General features: G+C 45.0%; 3 protein-coding genes across 3 annotated transcripts; 2 read left to right on the plus strand and 1 right to left on the minus strand.

Annotated features, from left to right (window-relative positions):
- Positions 1–106: 106 nt before the first annotated feature.
- On the plus strand, positions 107–1,754 carry LOC120900204 (reticulocalbin-2). The gene is made up of 2 exons (XM_040306898.1): positions 107–1,162; positions 1,261–1,754. The coding sequence occupies exons 1-2, from the start codon at positions 324–326 to the stop codon at positions 1,430–1,432; spliced, it is 1,011 nt and encodes a 336-aa protein (XP_040162832.1). The 5' UTR covers positions 107–323; the 3' UTR covers positions 1,433–1,754.
- Positions 1,755–2,328: 574 nt separating this feature from the next.
- On the minus strand, positions 2,329–9,324 carry LOC120900202 (dedicator of cytokinesis protein 7). The gene is made up of 7 exons (XM_040306896.1): positions 9,284–9,324; positions 9,090–9,174; positions 6,584–9,022; positions 4,479–6,503; positions 3,367–4,411; positions 2,897–3,296; positions 2,329–2,821 (listed from the first exon to the last, which is right to left on the minus strand). Exons 1-7 carry the CDS (start codon positions 9,322–9,324, stop codon positions 2,617–2,619), a joined length of 6,240 nt encoding a protein of 2,079 aa, XP_040162830.1. The 3' UTR covers positions 2,329–2,616.
- Positions 9,325–10,303: 979 nt separating this feature from the next.
- LOC120900203 (glucoside xylosyltransferase 2) lies at positions 10,304–12,166 on the plus strand. Its single transcript, XM_040306897.1, has 3 exons — positions 10,304–10,775; positions 10,853–11,165; positions 11,230–12,166. The coding sequence occupies exons 1-3, from the start codon at positions 10,624–10,626 to the stop codon at positions 11,893–11,895; spliced, it is 1,131 nt and encodes a 376-aa protein (XP_040162831.1). The 5' UTR covers positions 10,304–10,623; the 3' UTR covers positions 11,896–12,166.
- The last annotated feature ends 7,208 nt before the right edge of the window (positions 12,167–19,374 follow it).

Genomic DNA, 19,374 nt, shown 5'->3' on the forward strand with positions numbered 1-19,374 from the left:
CAACATGCACCACATGAACTGTCGGCAACGGTATTGCAACTGGTACGTGTATCTTTTCTTAGATGAAAATGCATGTTCCTTTTTGACATTGGATACAAGAAAAAAATGACACAATTTCACGAATTCCGGACGAACCCATAAGCTTCATCCAATATTTCTGTTTACATTATTTTTCCGCAGCCTCCATTAGAAAGCCACATTCCTGGCATCTGATAGCCTCGGATGGAGTAGGTGCTAAGATAGTGGAGTTTTTGTTGGCTAGGAATCCTACACTATCGAAGCTGAAACAGGATTGGTCACAGTAAAAAAAAAGTGCTTCTGCCATGAATCGCGTTATGTGGCTATCGGTTAGTTCGATACTGCTGATTGCAGTTTGCGTGCAGTGTGCGGCTACGCACAAGCATACCCACACGCACACGGTCAATAAGGAACGCACCGAGGATGGAGCATATGCTCCGCGGGATGCGCATCATATGGAAGGCGGAGAACACTTTTCGGAGTTTGACCACGAAGCGATCCTCGGAAGCGTTAAGGAAGCGGAGGAGTTCGACAATTTGTCGCCGGAAGAGTCCAAAAAGCGGCTAGCGCTGTTGGTTGTCAAGATGGATCAGAACTCCGACGGTTACGTTGATCGTCACGAGCTCAAGGCATGGATTCTACGGTCCTTTAAGAGCCTTGCGGAAGAAGAAGCATCGGAGCGATTTGAAGACGTCGATTTGAACAACGATGAATCCGTGACGTGGGAAGAATATCTGCAGGAAACATATGGAATGGATAGCGAAGATGAGGAAGGTGTTCGCCTTCCGTTTGAGGAGCCCCGAAATGAGGAAGAACGCAAGCTCGTTCAGGACGATAAGGAAATGTTTGAGGCTGCGGATACCAATCGGGACGGAAAGCTGGACTCGACCGAGTTTGTGCAGTTCATCTCTCCGGAAGAATTCCCCCAAATGCTTCCCATAATATTGCAACAAACCCTTCGCGATAAGGATACGAACAAGGACGGTCGTATCGATTTCCAGGAGTTTGTGGGAGACAACGCAAAAGATCACGACAAGGAGTGGCTGATTGTTGAGATGGACAAATTCAAGGAAGATTTCGATAGGAATAACGACGGCTTCCTGAGCGGCAATGAAATCCTGTCATGGGTTGTTCCAAGCAATGAGTAAGTTTTTGAACGCACCCATTTTAATGCATAGTTAAAATTATTGTATCATGTTAATGTATCCCAAACACATTTCCTTCCTTTCCGGCAATTTGCAGCGAGGTAGCTAGCGATGAAGTAGACCACCTATTTGCTGCCAGCGATGACGATCATGATGACCGTTTGTCACATCAGGAAATCATCGATAAGTATGACACCTTCGTTGGTAGTGAAGCCACCGATTACGGCGATCATCTTCAAAACATTCATCATTTCGATGATGAACTATAATAATGGTTTGCTGGACCAGTCGTCGGGCCATTGTATAAATGGCGCATACACATCGCATACTGATATGTATTTCATTTCACTCTACAAAAGCACTCTCGAATAGCTTCTATTTAATTTATTCTATCGTATCGGTACTAATTTCTGTCGTACTCTTTTATAGTGTCATTTGCACAACTATCAATAACAGTTGCCATATACTAGATAGAGATTATATAGCGTACCTAACATATTTTTGCCAAATAACTTATGTTCTTTCATTGTATGATTATTAAAATGTAATAAAATAAATTTGGCTGGAGTTCTTCTTGATGCCACATTTAAATTGTCTCCCTTAAATTATCCATAAATAATCGTTTTCGGATACATGTGTGTTTGTACGTTCTATCGCCACTTTATCTCACTTTTTGCAAGTACTTTATTGCAATGATATTTATAAAAAAGCTCATAGATAATTTGTTCATTGTTATGTAGTAGTGAATTTTAAAATGTTGCTCAGTACCATTCCGATGTTTTAGCTCGGAGTCACGGGATATAATAGTGCAGAGTTATTACTGCTCATTCGTATTTTTATCATGGTCATATGATATCAACCTTATTGTGCATTTCCGCAAAATATTTCACGTTACGATACCTACACTTATTAACATGTACTACGAAAGCTAAATGCTATACTCAAATGGGAGATGGGGAGTGTTTGATCCTAATGCGTATGATACGGCCACACTGATGAACCCAAAGAAATCATACCATAAAACATAGGTGTAGTGTAGAGAGTTTGATAATTATCACTCACTTAGTAAATCTTTGGCACAGACTGATCCAAAAACACTGAGGTTTAAAGAAAATCTTAGATAAAGGAGTTAGTTAGTACATTCAACTAAGGTAAATGATTAATGTTTCAGAGAGCGATGCCTATTTTATTCAATGGTACAAAAAGTGTACGGAAAACATTATCATTACACGCAACACATCAAGTTGTAAATCATTTACTGGTAGAATAATAGCCATGAACTTCCTATTAATCTTGTAGTTTTACTTTCATCTTTGATTTGCTGTCTGTATTGATGAATATACTACATAATCGAAACGAACATTAGCCATTGATCAATCCATATTCCTTATGTGATACACGACAAACTCCATTGCAATTCATATGTAGAGAGCACAAACGATTAAAACAGTCTTTAGAATCGAAGTGAACAGGTCAAACGGTTGTTATTGTGGAGGTCGTTTTTCACCACTACTAACCCCTGGGCCTGTGCTGGACTAATAGTGATCAGTGGAGCAAGGCGCTCGGTAAATACCTGATAATTCCGCTCCAGCTCCTTTTGGTAGTCTTTCTGATCAGATAGAATTAGATTACGATTCTTCTTCAGTGCATCAGCACATCTGAAACGAGAAGTAAAATCAACCATAACAAGGTCGTGGATCTTTGCTGATACGGAATGATTCACAAAAACTTACTTTTTAGAAAAATCTTTGAAACAAAGTCGTAACTTGTTCTGGTGCTTAGTTGGTATTGTGTTACCATTAGCAATATTGGAGAGGAACACGAGCGCCATTTCCATTGGACCCTGGTTGACGGTAGTGCCAATGCAACCTTGCAGAACCATTTGCAAAATTTTCGGATCTGCCGGTTCCTGGGTGGTAGCTGCAGCGAGTTCGGCAGTCTTTTTCTGTATATCCTCAATTGCCACCTCGATTGGTTCCAGCACAATTTGTTGGCGTTGCACCACCTGGATGCGTGTTTTCACATACGGGAAGTGGTTGGCGGTGGTTAAAATTGTTTTGCGTTTACACTGTTCATGTAAATCACCGTGCGCTTTTCCCGATTTCGTAAAGGGCGTAGCAAAAATGAAACGTTCTGTGTAGAGGGAAAGAAATATGATTAATAGATGGCAAAACACTTCGAGGGAGAAGTTTGTACAACTTACTTATGTTGAAATTGCGCTCAAAATACGTTTCCCTGTAACGTAGTTCATATGTTTCAAAGTACGGCTCCACATAGGTAATTTGGATGTAAGCCTTGTCCGGGTCCAGGCTTGAGATTTCCACTAAATTCGAATCTTTTATAATCTGCACCACATCTGGACCAAATCTATCCGCGTAAAAATTTTGCAGCCGACTAAATATTTCCGGCAATTTTGTAAGTGTTGGTTCCTTGTAAATGAATTCCTGCTGGTCGAGATCGCCAAACTTTGCACCATAGAAACCAACGCGAAAATAGGTGCCAAAAACACGTTTGCCCTGCAGCTGTGCAATTCGATTGAAAGCCTCCAACAGTTTACCATGAATTTGGGCTAATTTACGGAAATCTCTGTTCGCCTCACAAATCGGTATGAGCACCTTGTAGACATCGTTCATTGCCTCATACATGCCCGCAGCCTGGAAGGCGCTAGCCGCATGATCGAGTAATTGTTTCAATCCACCCTCGGTGAAGCTATTGCCAAGGCATATACCATCCTCGCCCGGGCTTACCACATCGTCCGAAACGGCTGATTCCATGAGTGCATTTGGTGAAATGTGCTTGAACGAGACGGCTCCCACCGGTAGATGGGTTTGAGATTCCAGCATACTTAGGTACTCTGCTACAAGCGCGGCACTGTGGACGTAGCACATAGCCGCTTCGGTGTGGTTTGCCCGTTCTGTGTGTTTCTTTGCCATGTTTTCAAGCCACGTGAGGCGAAGATCGGGAGAATTTTGATATCCCTTGGCAATGCGGTTCATGAGATCGAGCAACATCTCAGGATCTTCCTGGTATTCTTTCATTTTGACTGTGTCCGACAGAATCATGTGCAGATTGAACAGCAAATCTTGGACTTGCTCGGGAAATGATGTCTCTTGTAAATCTGTATCAGATTCAGCATATACAAGTATCGTTTTCAACGCACGACGTAACGACTGTTCGCTAAATGAGGAACTAGTGCCCACCAGTGAACTGAGTGACATTGTAACCTGCATCTTCACACGAGCAAAATTCTGTAAAAAATAAAGAAAAACGTATTAAAATCATTCTGAACACTCCGAAGCACACAGTCATGCTTACATTTCCTATTTCAAAGTTCTGTCTCATTAGCAGATATAACGAGGCTGCCGCCTGCGAGCGTACGGTCGGTAGCTGCGAACCACAATGTTTGAGGAGCAACAAACAAAGATCAGCACAGTTGTCCGTTTCTTCGTCGAAGAGCAAATTATGGTACTTAAATACCAGCGAGCGTTGCGAGGCGAATAGATTTTGCAATGCCAGCGTACTCTGGTTACGGGAAAGAGCATGTAGTAACACCTTCAGCACAGTGCCCAGCAGGTTGTGATGCATCTCTGAAGAAGATGCAACCTGCACGATCATTTCCAACGTATCCAGTATGATTAAGCACACCTCTGTCGCCAGAGAGCCTTCAATGTAATTACACATCTCCAGTTCTGCTTCATTCTTAATGTTGCTATCGTAAAACTGGGTGCGTATTTGATCCTTCTTCCAGCGAAGTTTATCCGTAGAATTGCGTCCATCCTTACGCCGGTTGATGAGATCGTTCCTTGCTGAGCCCGTGCCACGGATGAATTCTTCCAGCTTTTCGCGCATATCCGGTGTTTTGCGGAAGCTTGAGGTGTTGCGCTTGGATGTGTTTGTCGGTTGCTTTTTTCCGCGATATTCAAAATTTGGTATACAAATGTTCAACACCTGAAGCATTTGATGTACTCGATGTGGGCTCAACCCCATCGTGTACTTTACCAGGGTGTTTGGTTCGAGATTCTTCAACACCCACAAAAAACAGGCCAACAGATTGCGGGTATCATTCGTTAGGACCGTTTTTGGTTTGGGCGTTTCCGAGACGTAACTGTAGCGACGAATGCCAGAGATCGCAAATGCTACCTCCGGACTAATGGTGCTCGTCGCAGGAACCGTAGCCGCCGGACCTTGGTAATCATCCAGCTGGCCGATTGTGTTCAGTCGATCGTGAGATTGCGACACAGGGGTGTGTAGCTGAGGTATAACGTCCATTACAATACCCAGCAATGGTAGATAGAGAGCTGCGACGCGGGCCCTTGCATCTGTCTCGCTGTAGCGAGGATCCAGATCATGGGAAGTAAGTAAATTCCTTAGACAACGGATCGCTTTACCGTGTAGCTGTGTATTGGGGATGTCCAGCACATTAGAGAGCTCTTGCAGGACCAATCCTACCAGAAAATGTTGCTGGCGGAACTCTACACTCAAATCTGCGTACAAAGCACGATCGTTACCAGTCATGGCGCTAATGTACGAGTTCTGACTGTGGTTCGATGTAACGCTCGGTGTTGGACTGCACGGAGCCGAAAGCACCGTATATGGAGTGCCAAAAGGTAGATTCAACGCCACAAAGTGCTCATGACTGCACACGATACGCAAAAAGTCCAGCTTATATTGAATCATGTCCGGAGTTGGTGAGCTTTTGGTCATGATCACTTTGTAGTACGTTTTAATGAGTCCATACACGAACCCACGATCCATTATACTTAGCAGATCGAATATGAAGAATGCTAAACTAGAATTTATGGATTGGGCCAGCTTTTGGTCACTGCTGTTGTAGCCCACCACTTTAGTCGTAACCAGATGTACCAACGTGGCTATATCATCAGTGTACTGATGCGGAAAGCGGCTCTTACGAGGAGAGTTAAGCGCATTCGTAAGCTCCAAATGCTCGACCATGCTTTTCACGATCAATTCAAACAGCATCCACGAGTTGGTCATCGATAATTCAGCAGCGGAACCACTAGCCACTACCCAATTTAGTGCAATTTCTTCGTGCAATAGACGTACGAGTCCATCCTTTACACCTGAGCCTGGTGAACAACCATCCGATCGCATACTAAGGGCACGATCAACAGTACGGCTTGAATTTAGATCAGAGAGTGCCATCAAATCTGGGTTGCTTGTGCTACGATTGATTTCCTCAGCCGATGCAGGCCGTCGGATAGGCATTTGAAGTGAGGCCAATTTACACTTCGGATCCATTGGATGAGGTATTTTACATTGATATTGAATGTAAGTGCTCAGAATGTTTTGCCGGCCGTAGCGCTCGTCGGGCTGTAGGAACTGTAAGAGTGCAAAGAACATGAAAAGATTAGCTTAGATAGCAAACAAAAGGAAATAGTAACAGTACAATTGACACTTACGAAGATCTTGTCAGATATCTGGCAGATTGTTTCAAATACCGTCTGTCCTAGGGACAATGCTTCGCCGCCAATCTTGTAGCTCGTTACCAGCAACTCGATCAGCTTATCCAGTATTACTTGCAAATTTTTCACAAGTTGTTCCTGGTCAGCACTTTGCAGCTCCTGGAGCGTTTTCTTGAACTCCTTTTCCATGTTTCCTTCACCGATGCGCGGTGGAACCTTACGCATGTCTAAACATTCGCACAGATAAATAAATTTATCCAGATAATCATCCAAGGCATGCACCGAGGTAACGGCATCAATTGTAACGGAAAACACCTGCCGGTGGTTGTCCAACCACTTGGTTCCGGGTAGCTGTACGTCCGGCGGTATGAAAGAATAGTTGTTCGGTGGTTCTTCAACCATTACAGGAAGATTAAATTCGCCCACGTTTAGATGACCGCCATCTTTAAGCACCGGCAGCCAGGTGTAGCCTACCGGCGTTTCTACCGTTGTTTGCACTTCCTGTGGTTTCTTCTGGCAGGAAACGTGGAACAGAGTGAACAAGATGTGATGATTCTGCTTCAGATTGGCTGGCAGCTCAATTTTAATCTCATCGTAAAACGTCGGCTGCTTATTGTGATAATTGACCGCACTATAGGCCTCGGTACTGAACTCCGAGCACGAACTCTTGCCGAAAATGGCCGGAAGTGCATCCGACTGCTTCTCACCACCCATTAGCTGCACGCGCACGGCAATGTTGCGAGCCGAGCCAGCACGTGTCGAAAAATTAAGCTCCTTTGGCGAAACAAACAGCAAATTACGGTAGGCGTAATATGGGTTCAGTATCGGTGTGGATGGAAATTCCAGAATTTCCTTCACCGGCCGAGAATGATCATCCGGATAAGGGTCGATTTTTGCCAACTCTGGTGTCAGTGCGTACTTCAGCTCTTCTGGAGCGGGAGCAATCTCTACCTTTATCGATCCTGGTATACATTTGTGCTTTTTCATGAGCGCGGCGGGCCGTTTCAATTCCGGTAAAAATTTATACAACTCTTCGTCCTTCATTTTGTCGGACTCTTGTTTGAAGAAGCTTGCTACGGTAATTGTGATCGGTCGGAACGTTTCAATGCTGTTGGCAAAATCATCCGGCGACCAGGAACGGCGCTTTTCCATCTTCCGCTCCAATGATCCCCGCCGTGTAAGTGTGCCCATATCGGTGGCTCTTTTACGGAATTGATCGAAGCTGCTAGTAGACGATTTGCGGTCCAAGCTGTTGGAGCTCGATGCCGAGCCAATGCTCTCACGGTCATCCTTTTCCATGCCGTCTCCGTTAAAGATGCCGGTTAAATAGATGCCTGTCCAAGCAAACGGCATTCGATACTTTCCGAGCCGTTCGCAATAATCGGCCGCATTAGATTTAACTTTATCCTTGTATTTGTCCTTATCGTCCTTGAGATAAGGTTCGACCGAATCTTTGATATCGCCTTGAAGCACTTTTTCCAGCCTTATTACGAGGTACAGTTCGTTGCTCGGGTTCGTTATGTCGAAGATAGCTTCTCGCGCTTGGGTGCTGATATCAGCAAACGGCACGTGGTTCACTAACATGCGCCGCAACGACTCCGGATTCATGTCGAAGTAAAAGTTTTCCGACAGCTTTTTCTTCTCCTTAGCATCGTATATAGCCATCGAAGCGAAGATAGGCTCCACCTCTAGCTCCAGTTTTAGATGAAGGCATTTCACGTGAATTCGATTACCCAAATGTTCCATCGGCATGTCTGCAGGCATGCGTTTCTCGATCGCTTCTTCCGTTTCACCATCTGCGTACAAACCAAATAGTGCCGGTTGGCGCTCCTCCTGCCGTTTGCTTTCATTGCTTTGATCGACACTTTCCGGCGGAACTCGCTCTAGCACACCCGTAATGAGAGGATCGTTCACCGAGCTTCTCAGATCAAACGATGCCCAAGATCCCCGTGGGGTGAGCGTATCGGTACAGGTGGACACCGATGAAAGACTCGCAATAGACTGGCGACTGCTCGGGGTACAGCTTTCACTCGCATACAGCGTAGTAGAAGTGACCGATTCCTCCAACGATACCAAGTTGCTGAAGTCCCGATCTATTTCAAACTCCTGTTGGTACGACGTGGGACTGAGGGCTCCCTTATCTTTCCGTTCGCGCGCGTTACACGAACTGGAGTGGTGTCTTGCCGAAAACTCTACCACCTTCCAGGGCCTTGTGAAGCAATCGACACAGTGCTGCACATAAAGTGGCAACACCTCCATCGGCTCCTTCGGGATGACATGTTCGGTAGTACGTATTTTACGCGGCACTATCTTCACCTGTACATCCCCAGAAGGGAAGTCAAGAATCGATCTAAGGTGATCCTTTTGCAACAGTGTGCTATGTTGGGCCAGAAATTCCTCATAATCGATCGGCTCTACCAAATCGCACAGTGATATCTGGGGAAAAACGAAAATGTATTAGTAATGCAGCTCAACACTCTCAAATTTTACAACAACGACTCACGGAAGACGAGCACACGGAGCTGCTATCACTTTTCGATAAAAGTTGGTAGTTTGCCACGTTCTTCCGGATGTCCGAGGAGTTGTGTCTGCGGAAAGAAATGACGAATTGATTAGATGCCATCGGACAATACACGGAACCGTCCGCTTTGGGGATGCAAGGGCGTCGCCCTTCCCAATTTCCTGGCGTATGCTTACTTGGTCAGCTTTGAAGCGAATGCTCGCTGTGCAGACGACATCGTTGTGTGTCGTTGCACCAATATTCGCTTCTTGCAATGACTGCACTGCGCCTATTAACACGCCCTTTCTTTCTTACGCGCGTGGTTCTATTTTGCGTACTCAGAAAGTATGGTATCTCGTGTTACTTCTGTGCGGATATTTCACAATACCAAAACAACTCAAAGGTTCATGCACTCGGCTGAAATCGTAGAAAATAGCACATCTTCCAATATTTGGTGTATTTTTATTCTCTTTCGCGTGCGGGTTGCAAAAAATCCATATTTGTTGTTATCCCTTTTGTTTCCCGTACAACACGGCGAGAGTTTTTGACGTTCGTATAGCGCTGTATCTCGCTCATTTTCTCTACCCTTCCTTGTCCATATGCTTTTCGTTATGTTGGTGACAATTTACGCGCATCATATATCGCGGTATGTTCTCGCTCGTTGTGTCATGCCATCTCTTTCGCGCATATGGACGTGAGAAAAAACGTAAACAAACTTGGTGGTTGACTAAATTTAATTTGCACAATTTAGTTCAATTATTTGCATCGAAATCGAAAGTTGCGCAACGCGTAGATCATCAATTCAAGGAGGCACACGCAAAAATCAGCGTGGGCAAAAGACCTGGATGAAACCAGATAACATATCCGGCGGCTGGTAAGTTTTTTACAAAATGCATGATCTTAATCAAGGCATAGTATTTTGAACCCCGATGGGGTCAATGAGGGGGAGGAGGAGAAGTGGCGCAGCGTATTGTTTTGTCATTTAATTTTGTCCACCAAAACAACCGCACACCAGCGAAAGCTTTTTGGCGGCCAGCTTGAACCCTCAAAAATCCTCACAACGTCTTTCAAAAACGCTCGCCAGTAAGGGAAAATAGCACCGGTTTTGAGCGCTGGCGAGCTTGTGAAAACCACGGTTTTACCCTGCGGGAATGTTTGACCCTGCCTTTTGTTTTATCGCTCATAGTGCGCAGGTGGTGAAATACGTGAGCAATTTGACAGCCAACAACGAGAGCATTTTAATGTTATTATTATTTACATTTACGTGCGGCATTTGTTGCATTACAAAGCTTGCGTGGAAATTCGCGTGTATTTGCTCAAGGATCTTTTCACCAAAACCATGCGTAACCCACTCCATATCAAAAAAAGAACAGAACACTGAAGTGGTTACCGGACGTTCCGTGTTAATCTTTTTGTGTGCCATGATAGGAGCCCATTCGCTTGTTTGTAGAACGATGTCGCGACACGAATAGTTTGAGCAGAACATTAGTGAAACAATAAACGATGCTCGAATGTGCTCCTGAGACGCCAAAAAACAATGAAGACCTTCCGATACTTGGCATTACTGGCGGCGGCATCGTTTTTATTGCTCCTGTACTACATCTACCGGGTGGGCGACAGACCCAACAGTAGCGACCAGAATTTAGCGGAACATCTCACAGATGGACACACGAAAGCAGCTGTTAGTAGGTAAGGAGTCATCCAGAACAGTGACTGTGTAGTTGTTAAACATGACACAGCTAAGAGTAATTTAATGAACATTACAGGAAATCTTACCCACATTCGTCGAATGGCACCGAAATATCGGTGGTGGCGGTGGCATGCAACGAAAGGCACAACGAAGCCCTCAATATGATCAAATCGGCCATCATATTCAACCGTAATCAGTCACCATTACGGTTCGTTATCATAGCAGAGGAGAAATTAAAGTTGAACTTTATGGAAAAGTTAAACGATTGGCAGGAGGTAACCGATCGAATATTTACGTATGAAATCCATTCGTTAACATTTCCACGCGCCAACAAGGACGAGTGGAGGAAATTGTTCAAACCTTGCGCTGCCCAACGGCTATTCCTACCGGTAAGATTGATGAACATGCCCCGAAAAGAAGAAGTTTTCAGTAAAAGTAAGTTTTGTTTTGCAGTCTCTTCTTCAACATCTAGATGCGGTGCTGTACGTTGATTCTGACACCGTGTTCCTGTCGCCCGTACAAGAAATTTGGGCAATGTTTCAGCAATTTAACGCAACCCAGTTTGCTGGCATGGCCCCGGAGCATGAAGACATGAATGCGGGCTGGTATAATCGCTTCGCACGCCATCCCTACTACGGTGAGCTGGGGGTAAACTCGGGCGTCATGCTGATGAATCTGACGCGTATGCGAGAGTTCCGGTGGGAGGAACATATACTGCCAATTTATCGCGAGTATCGCTTGCAACTAGTTTGGGGCGATCAGGATATCCTTAACGTGCTGTTTCACTACAATCCCGATCGGTTGTACGTGTTCCCTTGCGACTGGAACTACCGCGCCGACCATTGCATGTACATGAGCGTGTGCGATGCTCCCGATGGGGTGAAAATCATTCACGGCAATAGGGGGTATTTTCATTCACGGGCGCAGCCAATTTTTAACCTCATCTACTCGACCATAGAAGAATTTACATTTCGGACAGACGTGTATGGTAACTTCATTCGCACAATCGAAGAATCGCTGGTGCTACCGAGCAACTCGAACTGTGATAAGCTGTTGGACAAATTCTTGCAGGATCCGCGCAAATATTTCAAAGAAAATCAGTACGAAGAGGTACCCTAGCGAGCGCGCGGAAGTGCAATTTGGTCGGAGCTACATTTTTTTTCTATTCTCTCCCAGTTCAACCACCTATTCCACTTAAACTCGCAAACGTCCATTCCAAGATGATATTTTTACCAGCCAGTGAAGAAAGAAAAATCTAGGAGATTAACGACCAATACTCATGACGAGGAAGATTTCTTTAGTGTAACGATACAATCAGTATGGGCGTAAGTTAAAACAATGTAATTGATCAACGTGTGTATAAATAAATGTGTTTGTGCTGTTTGTAATATATACGCGTAGAATTAATTAGTTTAGTTTAGTGTGTGCGCAATAACGTACAACTGCTCCTAACTCACGATTTACCGCAACAATAATTTCCAATATTTCGGTTTGATCCATGTAACACAGCTCTACAGCAAACCAAGTTTTACTGTATCGGTAAAGTTAATTAATCTTAATTTCATTCAATCCCTAGTGAATTCAATCATCCATAGTTAGATTAATGCAGATCGGTTCTTGTTGGTTGTGTCTGCTACCGATTGACCGTTGCTATAATAAGCGCCTGGCTAACAAACATTCGCACATTGGCAATCATACTTACATGTGTTGCTTGTTGAAACACGTTTCCATACGAGTATCATCACACCAAGACAATGACCACCACTTCAACAAATCAGAAAATAAATCTCCCCCTATTAGCACCGCCACCGGTGGCCCGGGTACTGACGGACCTGTTTGTGTGCTGCTGGGCGAATCCGAAAGTACGTCGAACAGTAGTAAAATCAGGACAGGGCGCGAGGAAGAGGTAAAGTTCAAACCAAATGACGGTATGGCCACAGAGGTTACATCGCTGCCTCGAAAAGCCGGTAATCGTCTCGTTTCGTCTTGCGCCCTCGCCTGCGATCGTCTCCACCGGATCGACTATTGCCGGAGCGTCGTTAAAGGTCGTATCTTCTGCCGTATGAATTGGAAGCGTGTGGCGTGTGTGTGTGGTGTAGCGGTTTTTGCTAAATGCACTTGGCGGACAGTTTCATTAATAATAATAACGTAAACCTTCCCCTCCTTCCCTTCTTTTTCTCTCGCTCTTACTCTCAATGGCAATGGCATCTGTTTGGCGTATCGGGTGAGCAGACTTGTCCAGCGCCCGTCCTCTAATGCACAAACGCTTGATGCTGTGTCCGTTTTCTTCTTCTAAAGATCTCATAGCATTTACATTTCACGGTTCGCTGGTAAATGTTGTTAAACTTTACAGTCAATATCAGCTGGCAGGTACTTGCTTTGAAGATCGTGAAGTCTGCAGTCAAGTGCCATTGCTTGGTAGTGGGTGAAGCGGTCCTCTACTTGTGTCTCTGTGCAACGAGCGTCGAATCGTTTGGCGATGGAACTCTGCCTGGCGGTGGAAAAAAGTGGTAAAACTTCTTTTCGGGCTGACATTCGACATTCGATACAGTCCCGCAGCTTATGTTTCTCGTGCATGTCGTCAACCGATTTGTATTCCGCTGGTGAAACGTCCCATCGCCAAGCATAATAAGCTGGGCCGCCGCGGGGACTATATTTATGTTCGCTACGCCTTATAGCACACGATCTTCATCTTCATGCGTCCCCGGGGATAGCATATGTATGTTTGCGTCGACATGGACCGGGCAGGGCGCGCCCAACCCATTCCACCGACTTCCACGAGGAAGCTTTCCCTCACTACCTCCCCATCCCCCGGGCAGGATGAAGCTTAAGCGATGCGTTGTATATAAATATGTATTCATAGTCGAGCACCGCCTCTCCAGCAAGTCGTTACGGTCATCGTTTGGAGGATGCATTGTTATGCTGAAGAAGACTCTCATCTCGATGATCTCGAACGGTTGCGGTGAAGTGTGACTTGTTTATCATGCGTTTAACTGGCCCCACGTGCTGGGAGGGTGGGGCGGCCAGCATTATCGCAACAATCATCACCTGCCGACTACTATATACGTAAGCTCGCACGGATCAGGTCCGACCGTCGTCGTCGTCGTCGTCGTCGTCGTCTTTGGTGCCGAAAATGAGTCAAGGTTAGGCGCGTCTCGTCCCATCCGTCTGGCCCTCGGAATGGTTCGTTCAGATGAAGCATTGATTGCAATCGATCGGGCTGGGCACCCAGGGTAAGAAGGTCTTCGGGTCGGGTCCAACCCTGTGGCATCATCGAATTCAACAACAACAGGTCCGGTGCGGTAGCGCTCCTTTACCCTTTCTGTTCTGGTATGCACACAGGTTTTGGGTTATGTATATGCGCATTTCCATCACAAAGCAACCTCACCACCTCCCCTTGCGAACGAGCTTTTTGAAAGCTCCACTTGCTACACCGTCTTGCTGTCCTATTTGGAAGCAGTGTATGTGGAGAAATGTGTATTTTAGCAGGAAAAAGGGAAAGATCATGCTTTGATGCGATTGAACGATCGACGTAATCTGGGAAATATTACTTACACTTTTTTTCTTATTTTACCATCATGATCATGCTTGCAGCTTTGCTTAGTACCGGCGTACAAATATTGATAATGTTGATTTTAGTGTCTTTCGCAGTTCCACCTCACATTTGGCATTTATTTAAAAAAAAGTGTCATGAAATCACAACGTTGATTAGCAGCATCTCAACACCGCAACACCGCAATGGAATGTTGCTAATACACTCCTAATGTATCGCAATTTCAACCAGTGTCACGCTCAGTGTCCCCGTATTGATTTTATGGCAAGATTACGTAGGACACATTTTTCACCGTTAGTGAGTGATCTGCCAGCAACATTATCGTTAAAGGAAAGTGTTTTTATCAATAGTAGACGCATGGCAACGATTCCACCAACGTACCTCCCATGGGTGTCGGCTTTTTCGGGTTGCGTAATGATTGTTTGTCGATTTGCAAGCACAAGGAACAGAAAAAAAGAAGAAGCTCCGGTAACACAAACAGGCCCAAGTGTTTATTAATGTTTTGATTGTTACACCACCACCGAGCGTCCCCATCGGCGGTACAGGGTAGAGGGACGGAGGTTTGGTGCAGCCCCGAGAGAGCTGTAGCTCCCCTCTAAGCGTTTGCGGTTCCTGTTGTAAATCATATTAGCCTTCAGGTTCGGTACTTAACACTTGCCGTTGTCTTCGACAACACCTGGCCATTTGGGTACCGGCTGGCGTACTTCTGAACCGCTGGCTGGCAGGCAAAGAATGACACCGGCCGACGTTTTACGATGACTGGTTGAATAAATCAAATTGATTTAATAGATTATTCTCCTACACCATTTACCACCGAGCAATGCTATTGATGCTGCTACGTTCTTTAAACAGGCTATTTGCGTTCGACCGACATTCGAACGGTTTCGCTTATGTTTGGCATTTAAACCTGGCGCCAATATCGAACTTTACATTACATACCTTACGCCGCCTGCATATGCTGTTGATGGCATAAATTATGAAATTTAAATTTCATCTAAACTGTGAAAGCAGTTAGTTTTAGCTACATAGGCAAAATCGCGGCTCAAATGGCTATTCAAATTTGCAAACCAACGTAGCTTTTAGCTTTCTCTCGCACGCCTGTCACCTCACGATCATTGACTGGAAGAAAGCTTTTCATGCAAATCATCAATCATTGGGGCGATTTGGTTTTATCTATTTCCCCCGCCATATCACAGCCTCTTGGCAAAGGTGTGAAGCGTACACAATGGGCCATCTGATAACAGGATACGTTCATATTTCGAGGCGCGTTAAAATTCGCCAGAGCGCAGAGTGTCATCCCGGCGGAGACGCTGTTTTCTTTTTTTTTTTTTTTTTTTTTGTAAGGAAGATCGAACACCTGAGTGGTGGAGATATACACTAAGCATGGAAAAAATGGAAAATGGGAAGCATGAAGGAGGATGCTAAAATTAAATATTTGCGTTTATTTTGCCTTTAATCCTTAGAACTTCGGGACGGACAGCACACTAAGCCTGCCGGCAAAGCGAGGAATTATTATCAACCAGCAACCGGTTTGAGGTAGCTGGAATGCAAAGGAACCGGTTTTCATATTCAATAAAGCGTTTCGGAGTGGGATTATATTTATTATTGTCAAAATTTGCACGCTTCATAATGAACAGCACTTTGGTTGCACCTTTTGGTATCCTCCCAAGAGGTATCCCGCACAGAGGAGAGCTTCTGAGCTTCGGTGAATATTTAGGGGGAAAAATAAAGTTCTCCAAATACTGATAAAATGAAGGAGATCAAGAAAACCTTACAATATTGAGCTGAAGCTTTATTTAATACGCAACCTGCAGAGGAGGTAGGAAGCTGTACACGCAATCAAGCACCCGTTCGCTAATATCAGTACTGCATCATATGGGACACACATACACAAAAGTGCGAAAATGGTGCGTGTTGGTCAGTGCTGGCGATGTAAAGGTTCTACCGTTTCGTTCGGCTACAGCGAAATCTCACGAACCTTCTTCTGTTGCTTCAGCTGCAGTGCACATTGACATTGACCTCGAAGATAATTGATGACACACTGCCGCTATTAACGTGCTGCTTATTGCATGGGAATGGCCAAGGCAACAAGTTCATCTTCGTCATACGCGCCCGCCGGTCGTCAGAATCAGTCAAGAATAATCGAACGTTGAATTGATTGGAAAGAGGTTTAATTCGCTTCACTCTCGGCATATCGTACTGTTTTTGATGAGATTTTTATACTTTAGGCGCGAAACGAATCCCAACCGCGCTAGTGACTGGGCCGTTTTGCCCTGGCAAGGTCTCACATCTCACAGCGTGATGATACCTCGAATGTCACCAATTTTCTCACGAACAACCAATTATGACTGTGAGTGCATGCAATGGACGTGTGATCCATTCGATGGCTTGTTAATCTTTTGATCCTTCTCGGTAAAACCGGATTATTAAACATGGTAGATTTTGATACACCATACATTAATAGCAAACGAAATGTTAAGTAGTCAACGATTTGGGGGTTATTTTGTAGTTCGCATATTACAAAATACGTTTGTAGTGATTTCGGCCTACGGGAGGATCTATAATGTTATCAAAGTTGTAATGTAGTGTATAAATGACCCAATATTTAAGCCAACCATCGTCCTTGTTTCCTCTTTGATCATCAATCAAATGTCAAAAGGTAAAAATATTCAGCGCCTCTGGGCTAGTTATTGCATTGCTGAATGCTGACGAACCATAATTTAAGTAAGTACCCATTTTTAGCGATATGGGTCCAGTACAAACGGAATAATGTAGAACGCCTTTGGGTGAACTATTCCCATCGCGCACTATCAACGGCAGTGGCAGGTCGAGGCGTTAGAAGGAATCCCCTATCTGGAAGCAGTGCTGCTGAAATGTTGAAAAAGTCGAGAGCTCCGTTACGCACGCATAAGCTTTAAATGTCGCCATTTGACATTGGATCTGCCATAGTAAGTGTTGGATTTTGTGTAAAAACCCTTGCAGTCGATTTGGCTTTGAACTGTGCGCATCACTTATATGCGTGCAGTATCAGGACACTGTGCGAGGTAATTTGAGATCAACCCTGACTTTCAAAAGTGCACCATAATATAACGCTCCGGAGACGGCGGAGACCGCGACAGTTAACGGGCAGAGTGCTCCATTCGGTTAATAACTCGCCAAATATATCGATCAGATAATACACACATGATCGCATCGGTCGATCGTGAGCGTCGCCGCAGCAGCGCAAACTTAGTACAGTACGGACACGTGATGCATTTCAATCAGTCAATGCACAATGTGATCGAATCGAATCAAGTCGATCGAGCGGAGAGGCTTTTCGCCGAGCAGCGCCGTCACGATGACACCATTTTGAACCGATTCACCCCTATGCTACACACACCGTCGCAAATTGCTTGCAAAAGTCGATCGATCGCATCAATTGCATTTGTTTACGCGCTCCATCCCGTGAGTGATCGATCGAGTGGGTTTGAAAATTGCAACCCTGCTGCCTGTGCTTCGAAGCGACAATGCATTATTAGTGGAAATAGCCGTAGTACAGTACAGCCGATCGTTGGATGTACGACTCTAAAGATGAGTAATTGAATGGGAGGCTGAGCTTCCCATTCGCCATTCCACTCGCCGTATCATCGCCGGAGACTGCAACGCAGGGTGAGGATAGTAAATAATTGGATGACATTGAATGCATTGCATGTGTGGCTGCCCACGTATAATTATCCATTCGGGATCCGGCCACGCTGTGGTAGATAACCTATGAAAATAAAACAATTCCCTATTTTAAAATTCTAATACAAAGCACGCGCTGGAAATCCGTCCCAGCTGCTGACCGACATCGGAGATTACTCCTGCTCGGCACGTGATGAGCGACGAGATGAGCGAGAATATGAGGCCAGAGCGTTATGCACAGGGACAACAGATGCCTGCCGTGCCAAACCAGTGAAAGGATGAGTATGTGCTAAACATGATGGGAATGCACCGTGCTTTGTAGTACACGATCAAGCTCTGGGACTAGTCGTAATAAATGTTGATAAAAACGGCAAACAATGAGAAATCGTGAGCTGAGTGGCGAATTTGTTTGTGTCGCGTCAAAAATATCACGAGCATGGAAAATGAAAATTTGTTCGTGGTGCATGTGAACTGGGAATTAGCAAGCACTCGTTGAATGTTAAAATGCGTTAGGCTCGTATGGCGAAACCTCTTACCAACAGCACGACCGGTCTTGCACCAATTCCAAAGCCATTGCGAAAGCTTGATCCTGAGATTGCTACTTCCGCAACGAAATGATACAAAAAGTAAACTTTAACCATTTACAATAACCAGTAAGGCCAACTAACTAATACCAAGAGCAGAAGCAAAAAAAAAAAAACAAACAAACAAAAAAATGTGCGGTGTGCAAACGAAGCAATTAAAGCAAAATTGTGAAATACCGTCCAGGATATCAGAACCTGTCCATGCTCAGAAACCTTGTAATGCAAAAAAAACAGTGGCTTCTGCCGTGTGCCCGCGTCGACAAGATGCCTCAATCATATAGAAACGATTTGCCTGGCTAAACCAACACCAACGTCGAGTGTTGAGTGTGTATCTGAAGTGAAGCATTGAAGATCGAAGATCGATGCAGGAAATGGCAGGGGGTGAGCAGCGCGAACGAATGCCGTAAGATTGAAGATTCTCCGCTGCGGGTTCGCAACGACACCCGCCAGCGATCTTCGTGCTGATAGGGTGGATTCTTAAGCCGCACCAGTAGTGACGACTTCTTCACTTGTGAAGGTGGGAGTGTTGTGCACACGTGGTGGATCGTTGCGTGTACAATACATGCAAACGTTCGCGCACCGATCACCACTACTACACGATCATCGATGCCGAATTATCCCGGGTGGATGAATCGTGATCCCCGGCTCATTTGTGCATGCCGTGTTGCTGCCTGAGTGTATGTGTGCGTGTGTTTGCAGCATGTTGGGGGCAAGTAAGCGACTCCATCGCGGATCGTGTGGCACTGTGTGGGTTCGGCAGTTTGCAATGAGCGTCTGGCTATAAAATCACAACACCCT

The sequence above is a fragment of the Anopheles arabiensis genome, chromosome 3, assembly GCF_016920715.1.
Source record: "Anopheles arabiensis isolate DONGOLA chromosome 3, AaraD3, whole genome shotgun sequence".
Lineage (NCBI taxonomy): Eukaryota > Metazoa > Arthropoda > Insecta > Diptera > Culicidae > Anopheles > Anopheles arabiensis.